The sequence below is a fragment of the Oncorhynchus clarkii genome, chromosome 16 (genome assembly GCF_045791955.1).
Source record: "Oncorhynchus clarkii lewisi isolate Uvic-CL-2024 chromosome 16, UVic_Ocla_1.0, whole genome shotgun sequence".
Lineage (NCBI taxonomy): Eukaryota > Metazoa > Chordata > Actinopteri > Salmoniformes > Salmonidae > Oncorhynchus > Oncorhynchus clarkii.
Window position 1 is genome coordinate 67,682,927 of NC_092162.1, and position 16,613 is coordinate 67,699,539.

The 16,613-nt window shown below is 44.0% G+C and overlaps 1 protein-coding gene across 1 annotated transcript; it reads left to right on the forward strand.

Moving 5' to 3' along the window:
• The first annotated feature begins 8,103 nt into the window (after window positions 1-8,103).
• Window positions 8,104-11,485, forward strand: LOC139368963 (perforin-1-like). Its single transcript, XM_071108495.1, has 3 exons — window positions 8,104-8,192; window positions 8,493-9,049; window positions 9,962-11,485. Exons 2-3 carry the CDS (start codon window positions 8,517-8,519, stop codon window positions 11,001-11,003), a joined length of 1,575 nt encoding a protein of 524 aa, XP_070964596.1. The 5' UTR covers window positions 8,104-8,192; window positions 8,493-8,516; the 3' UTR covers window positions 11,004-11,485.
• The last annotated feature ends 5,128 nt before the right edge of the window (window positions 11,486-16,613 follow it).

Sequence of the window (16,613 nt, forward strand, 5' to 3'; positions counted from 1 at the left end):
TCTTCTGTCTTTGTGTCTATGCACCAGATAGGACTGTTTTGGGGTTTTCACATTAGTTATTTTGGTATTTTGTAGTGTTCACGTTTTATCGTCTTTATTAAACAAGTTGACTCTAACCACGCTGCGCTTTGGTCCTCTCATTCGTCCACAGAAGAAAGCCGTTGCATGAATGGCACGATAATGTGCCTCAGGATCTCATCACGGTATCTCTGTGCATTCAAATTGCCGTTGATAAAATGCAGTTGTGTTAGTTGTCCGTAGCTTATGTCTGCCCATATCACAACCCCACCGCCACCATGAGGCACTCTGTTCACAACGTTGACATCAGCAAACCGCTCACCCACACGACGCCATACACACTGTCTGCCATCTGCCCGGTATAGTTAAACCGTGAGCTGTGATGAGCACACTTCTCCAGCTTGCCAGTGGCCATCAAAGGTGAGCATTTGCCCACTGAAGTTGGTTCCGCAGTTGGTTACGACGAGGAACAGCAGTCAGGTTAAAACCCTTGTGAGGATGACGAGCACGCAGATGAGATTCCCTGAGACGGTTTCTGACAATTTGTGCAGAAATTCTTCATTTGTGCAAACCCACAGTTTCATCAGCTATCCGGGTGGCTGGTTTCAGATGATCCCTCAGGTGAAGAAGACAGATGTGGAGGTCCTGGGCTGGGGTGGTTAACTGTGGTCTGTGGTTGTGAGGCCGGTTGGACATACTGACAAATTCTCGGCTTATGGTTGACAAATGAACATTCAATTCTCTGGAAACAGCTCTGGTGGACTTTTACCACATTTTGAAACTTTACAGCCTTATTCTAAAATGGATTAAATTGTCCCGTCCCCCCTGCTCATCAATCTACACACAATACCCCATAATGACATCACAATACTCCATAATGACATCACAATACCCCATAATGACATCACAATACTCCATAATGACAAAGAAAAAACATGATAATCCCTTCTCAAAAAAAAAACATGATAATCCCTTCTCACTCTGGCATTCTGTAAACACTGACACACTATGTCGCGTGTGCTTCTGCTCTTCCTCCCGCTCTTCCTCCCGCTCTTCCTCCCCCTCTCCCAGCCTGCTTGCCCAGCGCCCATGTCACGGCCGGCTCACCCAGGCAGGACGTATTGTCACGCCTGTTCCAGCTCTTCCTGCCGCTGGCTCTCAAGGGCTCTCCAAGATTACGCAATCAAGCCACCATCAGTACGCACACCTGCCTCTCCCCGTCACGCGCATCTGCACTCATTGGACTCAGCTGAACTCTATTACTTGTGTTATTGCCTTCCCTGTATCTGTCTGTTCCCTAAGCTCTGTTCCCTGCTTCGGGACTGATGTTTGTCATATGTCCTTGTTCACCCGTGTGCTGACACTGTTCCTGTCGTGTTCTATGTCTGTTCCCTATTACATTTTTGACTCCCCGTACCTGCTTCTCCTGTCCCGCGTCGGTCTTTACACACTCTCCTATTAATAATCTGAAAGGAATAAAAACAACGCTGTCATTCTCATCTGCACATTGTATTGAGATCAAATTATAAGTCAAACATTTGCTATCTTGAGAAGGAGGATAACACTAAGTTTAGTGCTTTTGTTCCTTTCATATAAAAAGAGGGGAGGAGGACATAGAGATCTCTGTGTATGGATAGAAGAGAGAACAGAGATATTATATGGTGACTACTTTGAGGAGGACAGAGATCTCTGTGTATGGATAGAAGAGAGAACAGAGATATTATATGGTGACTACTTTGAGGAGGACAGAGATCTCTGTGTATGGATAGAAGAGAGAACAGAGATATTATATGGTGACTACTTTGAGGAGGGAACAGAGATCTCTGTGTATGGATAGAAGAGAGAACAGAGATATTATATGGTGACTACTTTGAGGAGGACACAGAAATCTCTGTGTATGGATAGAAGAGAGAACAGAGATATTATATGGTGACTACTTTGAGGAGGGAACAGAGATCTCTGTGTATGGATAGCAGAGAGAACAGAGATATTCTATGGTGACTACATTGAGGAGGGAACAGAGATCTCTGTGTATGGATAGCAGAGAGAACAGAGATATTCTATGCTGACTAATTTGGTAACTGATGCAATTTATTACATTGAGACATTTCTTCATTGCAAACAATAACAACAAACACTGCCAACACCACCCACCTTCACAGTACCCTATCAACAACACCCACCCTCACAGTACCATGTCAACAACACCCACCCTCACAGTACCATGTCAACAACACCCACCCTCACAGTACCCTGTCAACAACACCCACCCTCACAATACCATGTCAACACCACCCACCCTCACAGTACCATGTCAACACCACCTACCCTCACAGTACCATGTCAACACCACCCACTCTCACAGTACCATGTCAACACCACCCACCCTCACAGTACCCTGTCAACACCACCTATCCTCACAGTACCCTGTCAACACCACCTACCCTCACAGTAAACTTGCTCTTTCCATCTCCTAGATTCAGGGCCTCCAGTAGAGTCCCAGCGGGACATAGCTTCTCTCCCAAAGGAGTTCAACATAGCTTCTCTCCCAAAGGAGTACACGTCCAACATCAGTGACCCATACCAGCAGTTCAACATAGCTTCTCTCCCAAAGGAGTACACGTCCAACAGCAGTGACCCGTACCAGCAGTTCATTGACACTTATGGAACCCACTACATTCACCTGGTGGACCTTGGGGGGAGGATGAAGAGGGTGACTGGAATCCACACCTACTTGGCCACCCTGAACCAGGTGTCTGTGTCCCAGGTGCAGACATGTCTTAGTATGGGGTTGTCTGATGGCATGGGGTTGTTAAATGTGTTGAGTGGGCAGGGTTCAAAGGTCTTTAATAATGAAGACAGCATTACAGGTTATGACAAGGGTTTCCTGAGTCACAGCACTGAGGTGACAGGTGGGGATGACTGACCCACTGCAATTTGCATACTGTGCCATTAGATCCATGGATGATGCAATCAGCCATCACACTGCACACTGCCCTATCCCATCTGGACAAGAGGAATACCTATGTAAGATCTCTGTTCATTGACTACAGTTCAGCTTTCAACACCATAGTACCCTCCAAGCTCTTCATTAAGCTCGGGGCCCTGGGTCTGAACCCTGGACTTCTTGACGGACTGCCCCCAGCTGGTGAAGGTAGGCAACGACACCTCCACTACAATGATCCTCAACATTGGGGCCTCACAAGGGTGCATGCTCAGCCCCCTCCTGTACTCCCTGTTCAACCGTTAATGTGTGGTCATGCACTCCTCCAACTCAATCATGAAGTTTGCAGTCGACACAACAGTGGTAGGCCTGATTAGCAACAACGACGAGACAGCCTACAGGGAGGAGGTGAGGGCCCTGGCGGAGTAGTGCCAGGCAATAACCTCTCCATCAACATCAACAAAACAAAGGAGCTGATCATCGACTTCAGGAGACATCAGAGGGAGCACGCCCCTATCCACATCAACGGGACCGCGGTGGAGAAGGTGAAAATCCACCAACACACAGACAGCATGGTGAAGAGTGCACAACAGCACCTCTTTAACCACAGGAGGTGGAATAAATTTGGCTTGGCCCCTAAGACCCACACTAACTTTTACAGATGCACCACTGAGAGCATAAGGCTGTATCACCGCCTGGTACGGCAGCGTCGCCGTCCGTAACTGCAGGGCTCTTCAGAGGGTGGTGCGGTCAGCCCAGCGCATCACCTTGGGCACACTTTAGGACATCTACAGCCACTTGGTTTTAGCAGTGGGGGGGGGGGGGCATAAAATATACAGTTGAAGTTGGGAAGTTTACATACACTTAGGTTGGAGTCATTAAAACTCGTTTTTCAACCACTCCACACATTTCTTGTTAATAACAAACTATAGTTTTCCGTGCTCATCCATATATTTATATATTTCAAAATGCCATTCTTTTACTTTTAGATTTGTGTGTATTATTGTGTATTGTTAGATATTTATTGCACTGTTGGAGCGAGGAACCAAAAAGTGTTTTGCTACCCCCACAATAACATCTGCTAAACATGTATTTGATTCAAATGATTTACTTTAATTTGATTTGACCAAACCAGACTCTGAAGGCTTCAAAAAAATATCTGAATAGTCTAGAAAGGATCCCAGACATTCTGTCCTTCACTGGTCTCCCTCTGCGTGACTTGGTTCATGACACCAAGGTGAGGGATAATCTACAAGCAGCTATTGGTCAGAATGTGAAAGACAATGGGATTGAGAAAAACAAGACAGAACAGACACCTTGTGGGGTGAGTTCTCCCAACCTGTCTCCTGATTGCTGCCCCCTGTTGGTAGGGAGAGGCAGACTGACTGTCTTTGTGGACCGTGGGTTCAGTATAAGGGGTGACGAGTGCACCATGGGTATGGTCTGATGGGTGATGAGTGCACCATGGGTATGGTCTGAGGGGTGATGAGTGCACCATGGGTATGGTCTGAGGGGTGATGAGTGCACCATGGGGATGGTCTGAGGGGTGATGAGTGCACCATGGGTATGGTCTGAGGGGTGATGAGTGCACCATGGGTATGGTCTGAGGGTGATGAGTGCACCATGGGTATGGTCTGATGGGTGATGAGTGGACCATGGGGATGGTCTGAGGGGTGATGAGTGCAGGTCAGTACAGGGAAACCCACATTGTTAAAAACACCTGTGATCCATTTTGACATTGACATTTTGACTTTGGCAATGTAAACACCCAGTCCACTCCAGCGCTCCAGGTGTGGTATAAGCCCCTATATAAAGCTCCGCCTTATCTCAGTTCACTGGTCACGATGGCAACACCCACCCGTAGCACGCGCTCCAGCAGGTGTATCTCACTGATCTTCCCTAAAGCCAACACCTCATTCGGCCGCCTTTCCTTCCAGTTCTCTGCTGCCTGTGACTGGAACGAATTGCAAAAATCGTTGAAGTTGGAGACTTTTATCTCCCTCACCAACTTCAAACATCTGCTATCTGAGCAGCTAACCGATCGCTGCAGCTGTACATAGTCTATCGGTAAATAGCCCACCCAATTGACCTACCTCATCCCCATACTGTTTATATTTATTTACTTTTACGCTCTTTACCTGCACATGACCATCTGATCATTTATCACTCCAGTGTTAATCTGCAAAATTGTAATTATTCGCCTACCTCCTCATGCCTTTTGCACACAATGTATATAGACTCTTTAAAAAAATACAAAAATAAAAATAAAAAATTGACTGTGTTATTGACTTGTTTATTGTTTACTCAGTGATATATAAACATACATCATGGGAACCATTATCATCACCGTCTAACACTCCAGGTGTGGTATAAGCCCCTATATAAACACAACCCCCCAGGTCGGTGATATATAAACACACAGCATGGGAACCATTATCATCACTGTGGACTGAACCATGGTACTTTCTCTTTCTCCCTCACATTAACTTGTGACAAACACCTGACTGCTCCTAAGCGTGATCACTATGTCCCCAGCCCAAACTAGAGGGGAACCAATCGAGAGGCGGATTACGGTGAACTGACAACCGGTGTTATTTTATCCTTTGAGGAGGAACCTATCCTACCTATCTCAGTCATGAGTCATATTTCCAAAAGTATATTTTCAGTCATTTCCTTCTTGATGCTTCCATTGGATTCTTTACAACGTACAGGAGTCTGCATTCTGTTTAACGTTTTTATGAATGAACTTGACACAATTGTCAATTTTAACCTCTAGTATCTAGTCCATGCCTTTTAACTTTTTGTTTTAACTATTTTATAATCTTACATTATATATAAAATAACTATTGATCTGTTCAGGATTTCCCTGCCTTTTGTTAAAATCTATACATCTTTCTCCTGTCCTGTAACGTCTTCGTGTCAGATATAATATAAGATGAATAACTCATCATGTCTGTAGTTTCCACCTTGTTTGCCAGAGGCACACACACACACACACACACACACACACACACACACACACACACACACACACACACACACACATTGCTTAATCAGCGTTATTCTGAGTTGAGTGGACGTCAAAAGGACAGACGCTGAGCTAATGTGTGTTTACTCAACAAACTCTGCTCAAAGTCAGTTGAATTTCCACAAGTTTGTTCAGTAAAATATTCCTGTTTGTTCAAAACAGCATTTTCATTGTCCTACTTAACCAGCAGGTTGATTTTCAGAATTGTTTGTTTCAATACCTGTGTTTTTGCATTTACTTTGATTGGTTGATTAATCATGCTACACAATAAATAGCATACCTTTGTTAGTAGATGGACATATTGCACCTGTTACTGAGATGGCTGTTCCAGTCTAAACCAATTATCTAGTCTCAATAACACAGGCGGCTGGCTGGTGGCACCTTAATTGGGGAGGAAGGGCTCATGGTAATGGCTTGAGCGGCATACATGGGATGGCATCGAACACGTTTCCATGTTTTCAACACCATTCCATTCACTCCATTCCAGCCATTTATTATGAGCCATCCTCCCCTCAGTAGCCTCCTGTGGTCAGTAAACAATCTTCCCTGGCAGTCATTCTGAATACTGGTTGCAGGTGAATTAGAAGTTCAAATTGTTGAAAATCCTCACTTTGTGCTGGATTCCGATAGAAATAACACATCACCTTGCAAGCCAGCATAATGTGACTTGCAGGTTTGATGTGACCTGTAAACCAGGAGTTTCAGACCACTGCGTTAGGGTGTAACTAGCCCCTCAAATAATGGCCTTATGATACATGTAATGTATTTTCATAAAGAGTTTAATTTGAAAGATAACGTGTTCACTTCAACACTCACTTGGTGAAGGCTACAGTACTGAAAATCATTGACTACAACAATGATATCTCTGCCACTAACAAATACAGTCACGGGTGTTAACTACAATTCACTCGAAAGGCACTCTGGGTAATATGCGAATAAGGTAGAATGAATTCTCCAACTGACCTACTCAGGGTTGCTTTTGACATGGAGATGCCCTGCAGGCCAATGCCCTCAGAGAGTTTGATTTGCCATGCCCATGAAAAGCAAGTTATCTTGAAAAACCACGTTTGCCATGCCCATGAAAAACACGTTATCTTGAAAAACCACGTTTGCCATGCCCATGAAAAACACGTTATCTTGAAAAACCACGTTTGCCATGCCCATGAAAAACATGTTATCTTGAAAAACCACGTTTGCTATGCCCATGAAAAACATGTTATCTTGAAAAACCACGTTTGCCATGCCCATGAAAAACATGTTATCTTGAAAAACCACGTTTGCCATGCCCATGAAAAACATGTTATCTTGAAAAACCACGTTTGCCATGCCCATGAAAAACATGTTATCTTGAAAAACCACGTTTGCCATGCCCATGAAAAACACAATGCACATGAGGATGGTCCAGAAAATGATCAGTAAAGTCTCTGTAAGTTATAACCACCTCTTTGGGAATCTTTGTGATTATTTATTTATTTTGAACAAACATTCCACTGTTTACAGCAGGCGTCTGGATATTTATTTTGAAGCCCCAGATGTGTATCATTGACCCTAGTTAGATTACAAACAATATGAAAACAGATAATATTGCATCCTCTGTTGAATCAATAAGAAGAGATTTGATGAGATCTTACCACTGTGGGAATAATTCAAACTGGATACAAGTGGATAGAGATTGGGCCAAGTACAGAAAGCATGGGGTGGCAGGGTTAGAGCATTGGACTAGTAACCGGAAGGTTGCAAGTTCAAACCCCTGAGCTGTCGTTCTGCCCCTGAACAGGCTGTTAACCCACTGTTCCAAGGCCGTCATTGAAAATAAGAATTTGTTCTTAACTGACTTGCCTAGTTAAATAAAGGTAAAATAAAATAAAATACATTTTCAACAGGAGATTTACACACAACAACAAAAAAAGTATTCAGCTCTGTATGTGACTGCTGACAGTTTTGTTGGTGAAAACGTAGCAGTTTTTGCTTTAAGATGTCTGTCATGCACATCATTACTCTACACTACGGTTAATCATTATTAATTGTATTTTTCCTGCTGGTTTGCCAGATGTGTAGAATCAATGCATAAACCCCGTTTCCCACCATGCAGTTTGTAACACGATGAGGAGCCAGTCTTTGTTTACTCTGAGAGCTGGTGGGTACAGAGATCATTTCATGTGGACATGAGAGGACAGAGAGATCTGCTGTGGATTTTACGTTGTAAGTATTGACAGCCAACCGGGGAGAGAAGGAACATTTATCAAATCATATTAATAATGGATCTAAAGGTTTGAGTATTTTATGAACAATATACTGTCTAAAATGAACTACTTTCTTTTTTTAAACAAAGTGTTTTGGTTTAAAAGACTGAAGTAATAGTCGTTGTGTTGTGGGAAGTATAGTAGAAGACAGTGGAATCAAAATGATCACCTTCCTTAGCGGAACCTTTTTCTCACTTGTAGAATAAAAAAATAAAAAAAGGAGAGTGACAACCTTCGTTATTTAAATCCTCTCTTCTAGACTGACCAATCAGGAGTGACAACGATGACAGCATCAGTCGTCCGCTCTCCCGTGTTTCACCCGGTGTTCATGGGTTTCCTGGCTCTGTCGAGCTTGGAGGGAGTGTTCACCTGTCGTCTAGGGACCCCAGAAGAATGCGCCAATTGTTCCTTTGTGCCTGGCTACAAACTGGCTGGGATGGGCTATGATGTCGTAACACTGAGACAAAAACGGGCCTCTGTGTTTGATGTCAACAGTTACTTGGCTAACTCCTGCATGGTATGTGTGAACCCACTTATGGGAGGTGAGCTTCAGAAACTCCCCTTGCATATGAAGGACTGGCGCGCCGAAATTGACTGCAAGAGGAAGACTCTGAGTTCCTACTACTACTCTGTCAGCTCTCTTGTGGATGATATAGCCTTCTTTATAGCGAATGACTGGAAGGCGGGGCTAAAGCTGGAGAATGTAGACCTGCAGTTAGCAGGCAGCAAGTCCAAGGTGTCCGGCTTTGCATCCGCACACTCAAACGCAGACAAGTCTTCCTTCTCATTTCAACAATTTACCTGCTCTGTTTACAGGTCAGGCCATGTATCATGATGTTTGTGAGGTCATGTGTATTTAAATTCTAAGTGCTTGAAGCAATTGTGCAGCGCTCTCTCAGCGCTTTCAGCAAACTTTAGCCATAAAATGGCTTTTGAAACACTTAAAAAAAAAATGTGACCATCTAGTTTGCTGTTTCCTAGAGAGCAATAATGTATATATAGTTCCTCCTTGGATTAATTTATCCCATCAACAAGTTCAATATACTTTTGAAAGTTGTCCTTTTTTAGAATTCACTTTGCAAATTCTAAGCAGGCGTTTTCAGCTCTGAGGGTCACAGTCATGCAGATTTTCAGCATGACCTTTTATTAAGCAGAGACATCATTTCCAGGGAGGGACCAGACTTGCTCTCCAGCCAATCAGTAATATTAATTTATCAATTACATACCAGGGCAAAATGAAAACCAGCAGGACTGTGAAACTGTAGGGCCTGAATTGTGCCCTCTGATATATAGGAGATTTGTACATTTCTTATAACTGCCCAGTTAACAGCCACTCTAACCCTCTTTTAGTTTCAGTGTGCCCAGCTAACAGCCACTCTAACCCTCGTTTAGTTTCAGTGTGCCCAGATAACCCCCACTCTAACCCTCTTTTAGTTTCAGTGTGCCCAGATAACCCCCACTCTAACCCTCTTTTAGTTTCAGTGTACCCAGCAAACCCCCACTCTAACCCTCTTTTAGTTTCAGTGTGCCCAGCTAACAGCCACTCTAACCCTCTTTTAGTTTCAGTGTGCCCAGTAAACCCCCACTCTAACCCTCTTTTAGTTTCAGTGTGCCCAGTAAACCCCCACTCTAACCCTCTTTTAGTTTCAGTGTACCCAGATAACCCCCACTCTAACCCTCTTTTAGTTTCAGTGTGCCCAGTAAACCCCCACTCTAACCCTCTTTTAGTTTCAGTGTACCCAGCAAACCCCCACTTAGCCTGGATTTCCAGCGACGCATAGCTTCTCTGCCACACCACTACACATCCAACAGTGAGGCGTACAAGGACATCATTGATACCTACGGAACCCACTACATCAGTGATGGAGACCTCGGAGGGATGATGAAGAGGGTGACTAGCATTCGCACCTGTCTAGCAGCCCTAAACAAGGTCTTTGTGTCCGACGTGGAAACATGTCTGAGTATGGGGTTGGACTTGGACATACCTGTAGGACTGCCCGTTGACTTGGGGCTAAACCTTTTGGGTGGACAATGTTCGAAGGTCGCTACCAACTCTGACAGTGCAACAGGGTACAGCATGGGCTTCTTAAGCCACCACACGGAAGTGAACGGTGGGAGAACCTTAAATGGAGTTGCTTCTATGAGAAAAGCTAATATAGATAGTTTCTTAAAATGGATGAAAAGCCTAAATGAGTTTCCGGAAATGGTATCCTTCTCCCTGCAGCCTCTATATCAACTGGTTGATGACAAACAGACGAGCGCTGATCTACAAACAGCTATTAGTCAGTATGTGATCGACAGCGGGATTAAGAGAATAAAGACAGAGAATCAAGCATGCAGGGATTCACCTGACCTCTCTGCTGATTGCTGCCCCCTGTTGGCAGGGAGAGGCAGACTGACTGTCTTTGTGGACCGTGGGTTTAGTCTGAGGGGTGATGGGATGGCCGAACCAGAGGTTTACGTCAAACTGTGGTGTTCAGGTCAGCACAGGCTGACCCGCTGGATCACCACCTATGATCCACTTTGGCATACACATTTCAACTTTAACTATGTAAACACCCAGTCCTCTCTAGAGCTCCAGGTGTGGGATAAGTCCCCAGGGGAACGTGACGATGACCTCCAGGGTGGGTGTTCTGTAAACCTGGAGCAGGGGAGCCACGTGCATAGCTGTGGACTCAGTAATGGGAGTTTCACATTCTCTTACACATTAACTTGTGACAAACACCTGACTGGTGATAAATGTGACCAATATTACCCCTCCCCAAACTAGAGGGGAAATCAGTGAAGAATCGCAGTTCATCCAGAACTATAATGTTGTGTGAATTGTTACGTACTCTGTCCACGAGAGAGTCATAGTGACAGATTACAGTAGGATAACATTATATACAATTTGACCTTTGAAACATTTTACAATTTTTCTTCTTTAGTCTTTTAGATCATCGTATTTTATGTATGTAACAATCAGTGGTGTAAAAAGTATTAAATTATCATACTTGAGTAGTACTTTAAAATTATTTTTACTTAAACTACTTTACAACACTGATAACAATGTAGGAGAACAGTCATGAAAAATGATTCATGAAAATTATTCATGAAAATGAATGAAAGCACTTCTGTAATGTAGCATTTTTACCACTAGAGGGAAATGTAGTCCTTAGTTATCCTTTAGTTGTATCAGATGTTGCAGTATGTAGTTCTCATGTGATGGGGAATACGACCTACTTACTACATAATAAATTCTTCTTCTTCTGATTGTTTTAGCTTTTGTATTTATTTCAAAGAGGGTTGTAAAGTACACTGAGTGTACAACACATTATGAACATCTCTTTTCATGACATAGACTGACCAGGTGAATCCAGGCGGAAGCTATGGTTCATTCATGATATAATTAGTTGAATCCACTTCAAGTAGTGTAGATGAAGAGGAGGAGACGGGTTAAAGAAGGATTTTTAAGCCTTGACACCATTGAGACATGTATTGTGTGTGTGTATCATTCAGAGGGTGAATGGGCAAGACAAAATATTTAAGTGCCTTTGAATGGGGTGTGGTAGTAGGTGCCAGGCGCATCGGTTTGAGTCAAGAACTGCAACGCTGCTGTGTTTTTCACGCTCAACAATTTCCCATGTGTTTATAAGAATGGTCCACCACCCAAAGGATATCCAGCCAACTTGACACAACTTGTGGAAGCTTTGGGAGTTAACATGGGCCAGCATCCCTGTGGAACGCTTTCAACACCTTGTAGAGTCCATGCCCCCGACGAAATGAGGCTGTTCTGAGGGCAAAATGGGGGCAACTCAATATTAGGAAGGTCTTCTTAATGTTTTGTACACTCGGTGTAAAAGTGAACAACATTTTATGATCACATTTAGTACCAGAGTGAGTTGAAAGAGGAAACATTGAAAGTGGGTAAATTAAGGCAGACAGAGAAACATGTGTCTTTCATCTACTATATGAGACTTGCACCTTAGTTAACAGAGGGTCTGCATTGGTTACACTTGACGTCAGCCACCAGTGTGTGCAGAGGGAGGAGAGAGTAAGTGCCATTGTCTAGGTTGACCCAGATGCTAGGCTAATCAACCAGTCGTAGAAGCCCACAGAATAATTTCTAAACCTGACCCTGCCAACCGCTTCCCCCTGACACCTTGGTCATGTGATTAAAGAATCCCCAGGAGTGTCTTGACACACTGCCCCTATTACTGAGGATGATCTTGCACCAGCTACTCAAGGCTACAAGCCTTCCTCCCCTCAGCAGTCTCCTGTGACGCACACAGTTCCTCACCTCACAGACAGACACCTTGTTGAGAGTGGCCAAGCAGGTGTGGACGGAGGTCACACTCTTCAGCCCTCCTCCCAGGGTTGCCTAAAGAAGTTAAGAGTACATTTCTCTCTCTCTCTCTCTCCCTCTCTCTCTCTCTCTATATATATATATATATTTATATATATAAATTGTCTCTCCACAATAATACAATAGTTTACAATCCAAAAAAACAGATTTAAAAAAACACATTGTGGAAACTCAAATTGTTTTGAGACAATAAAAGCAGTCATAGTCAAACATGGTACAGTATTTCACTTGGAGTGACCACCTGAGGGCTGTCGTGTGTGCCAATTTGTGGTGATGAAAGGCTGGTACATGTGTAGAGTGGTTCTGTTGAGCCTCTGGGGAGGGACAGCGCCTCCTGGTGGAAGTCAGGGTGTAGATGGTTGCTGAAGAGTGTCTCTGAATTTTTTGGGGTTGAAAAAGCGAGATCAATGTAAGAACCGATGCTGGAAATGAGAAGCAGGTACGGAGAGGGAACATTTAATTTTGCACAGACATGGAACCGTACAGGAACAGCGTCAGAACCGGGTAACAAAACGACAATCAAAAATGAATGCAGAAGCGGGGAACAGAACTGGGGAACAGCCAGAAAATAGGTAATATAATAACATGGTGATTGAGTCCAGGTGAGTGCAATGAATCGCTGATACGCGTTAGGGAAGCAGGAGTGCGTAATGAGGGTGGCAGGAGTGCGTAATGAGGGTGGCAGAAGTGCGTAATGCAGAGCAGCCTGGCGCCCTCTAGTGCCAAGGAGAGAGGGTGGGAGCAGGCGTGACAATCAAGGACTTTAAACATGCTGTAAACACACTTTAAACATGCTGTGAACATGCTTTATACATGCTGTAAACATGCTTTAGACATGCTGTAAACATTCTTTAAACATGTTGTAAATATGCTGTTTACATCATTTAAACATGCTGTAAACATGCTTTATACATGCTGTGAACATGCTGTAAACATGCTTTATACAGGCTGTAAACATGCTGTAAACATGTTGTAAACATGCTTTATACATGCTGTGAACATGGTGTAAACATGCTTTATACAGGCTGTAAACATGCTGTAAACACACTTTAAACATGCTGTGAACATGCTTTATACATGCTGCAAACATGCTGTAAACATGCTTTATACATGCTGTGAACATGCTGTAAACATGCTTTATACAGGCTGTAAACATGCTGTAAACATGCTGTAAACATGCTTTATACATGCTGTGAACATGCTGTAAACATGCTTTATACAGGCTGTAAACATGCTGTAAACACACTTTAAATATGCTGTGAACATGCTTTATACATGCTGTAAACATGCTGTAAACATGCTTTATACATGCTGTGAACATGCTGTAAACATGCTTTATACAGGCTGTAAACATGCTGTAAACATGCTGTGAACATCCTTTACACATGCTGTGAACATGCTGTAAACATGCTTTATACAGGCTGTAAACATGATGTAAACATGCTATGAACATCCTTTAAACATGCTGTAAACATGCTGTAAACATGCTGTAAACATCCTTTACACATGCTGTGAACATGCTGTGAACATGCTTTATACATGCTGTAAACATCCTTTATACATGCTGTGAACATGCTTTGTACATGCTGTAAACATGCTGTGAACATGCTGTAAACATGATGTAAACATCCTTTACACATGCTGTGAACATGTTTTATACATGATGTAAACATGCTGTAAACATGCTGTGAACATGCTGTGAACATGCTTTATACATGCTGTAAACATGATGTAAACATCCTTTATACATGCTGTGAACATGCTTCATACATGCTGTAAACATGCTGTAAACATGCTGTGAACATGCTTTGTACATGCTGTAAACATGCTGTGAACATGCTGTGAACATGCTGTGAACATGCTTTATACATGATGTAAACATGCTGTAAACATGCTGTGAACATGCTGTGAACATGCTTTATACATGCTGTAAACATGATGTAAACATCCTTTATACATGCTGTGAACATGCTTCATACATGTTGTAAACATGCTGTAAACATGCTGTGAACATGCTTTGTACATGCTGTAAACATGCTCTAAACATGCTGTAAATGTGCTGTAAATATGCTGTAAACATGCTGTAAACATGCTGTGAACATACTTTGTACATGCTGTAAACATGCTCTATACATGCTGTAAATGTGCTGTAAATATTCTGTAAACATGCTTTATACATGCTGTAAATATGCTGTAAACATCCTTTATACAGGCTGTAAACATGCTGTAAACATCCTTTATACATGCTGTGAACATGCTTTAAACACATAAAAAAAAATCCTACTGTTAAATCAACTTCTGTCACAAAGTCTTATAACAAACACGTATCTCTGCTCTCACATCCAACCAGCTCTATTCTCTCATGTGACAGACTATTACACATGATCCTACTGCAGTAGAAGCAGCTGTTGCAGCGAGAAGAGGGACTCTGTCCGGACACTGAAGACTTCCCTACGGCTGCAGGCTGCCAGCCCCACTGCCGTCCGTCCCCCAGTCATTCTTTATCACAGAGGAGACGCTCTCCACCAAGGAGCTGACAGAGGTATAGGCAAAGCTGGAGTGCTCCAGTCGACCAACCACTGTCGACCAACCACTCATACACAGAGAAGGGCAGCTTCTGAAACCTGGTGCAGTGGGTTCTCACACAGGGTACAGTAGTTGGATGTGGTGGTCAAGTAGCTCTGGGAGTCGATCACGTAGGCCCCTTCGAGCCGCAGCGTGACTTAGTCGAAGCCCTGGACCACTGGGATGTGGCCAGGAACAAAGGCAGCGTTGTTGCACCCCTGGATGGTCCCCTGGGTGGTCCCCTGGATGGTCCCCTGGTTGGTCCCCTGGGGTGGTCCCCTGGATGGTCCCCTGGGTGGTCCCCTGGATGGTCCAATGGATGGTCCCCAGGATGGTCCCCTGGATGGTCCCCTGGTGGGGTCCCAAGGATGGTCCCCTGGGTGGTCCCCAGGATGGTCCCCAGGGTAGTCCCCTGGATGGTCCCCAGGATGGTTCCCTGGGGTGGTCCCCAGGATGGTCCCCAGGATGGTCCCCCGGGGTGGTCCCCAGGATGGTCCCCTGGATGGTCCCCAGGATGGTCCCCTGGGGTGGTCCCCAGGATGGTTCCCAGGATGGTCCCCTGGATGGTCCCCTGGGTGGTCCCCTGTGTGGTCCCCTGGGTGGTCTTCTGGATGGTCCCCTGTGTGGTCCCCTGGCGGCAGTTAGAGACCTCTGACAGGCCCAGGTAAGACCAGGCCAGCAGGCACAGGTGGACCAGGTGAGTGCCAGAGAGTGATGCCATCATCGTGGTATTCTCTATTCCAGTTTACTGCAGTCTGTAAAACAGTTTAGGACCATTAGTGAGAAATAATGTGACAGATGGTAACGGAAATATGCAGGTTTAATAAAAAAAGGAGAGTGGTCGTTGATAAAGTCAATCAAGATCAATCTGGTTCATTACAAGAATTCGGAGAGGACACGTCCAGAACAGAAGCAGAGTAAAAAGCCTTCTATACACAATAATAATCACACATCACCAAATGTTCTGGGAACAACAGCCAGAGTGGCTTGTGGGAAGTCAAAAGATCAGCTGCTACAGAATCACACCATGTCACAGATACGTTGTCAGGGTGTCCTCGAATCCAGTCTGACGTCAAACTTTAACCAGAACATTCAACACTGGCAGACATGTGAACCTGCCAGTTAGAATCAGTGGAAGGGACATTCCCTGGTTTTCAGATAACTTGGCAGGATTATATTGGAAACAAGAATCGTCTCCCGGGCTCAAGCGAGACATATAAATGCTCCTGTTGACTGGGCCTCCTTCAGAGAGCTAAGAAACAAATGTACAGGATTGATCAGGAAGTCCAAATCAGATGACTTTTTTAAATGCAGTCACAGAGAACCTAAACAACCCTACCAAGTTCTGGACGCTAATCGAATCAGAATCAGGTTCTAATGTATCCTCTGACCTTCCTGACCATTTAATGATGGATTATATTGATGTGAAGGATAAAGACCATATTGTAGGGGTTTTTAGCACATCATATC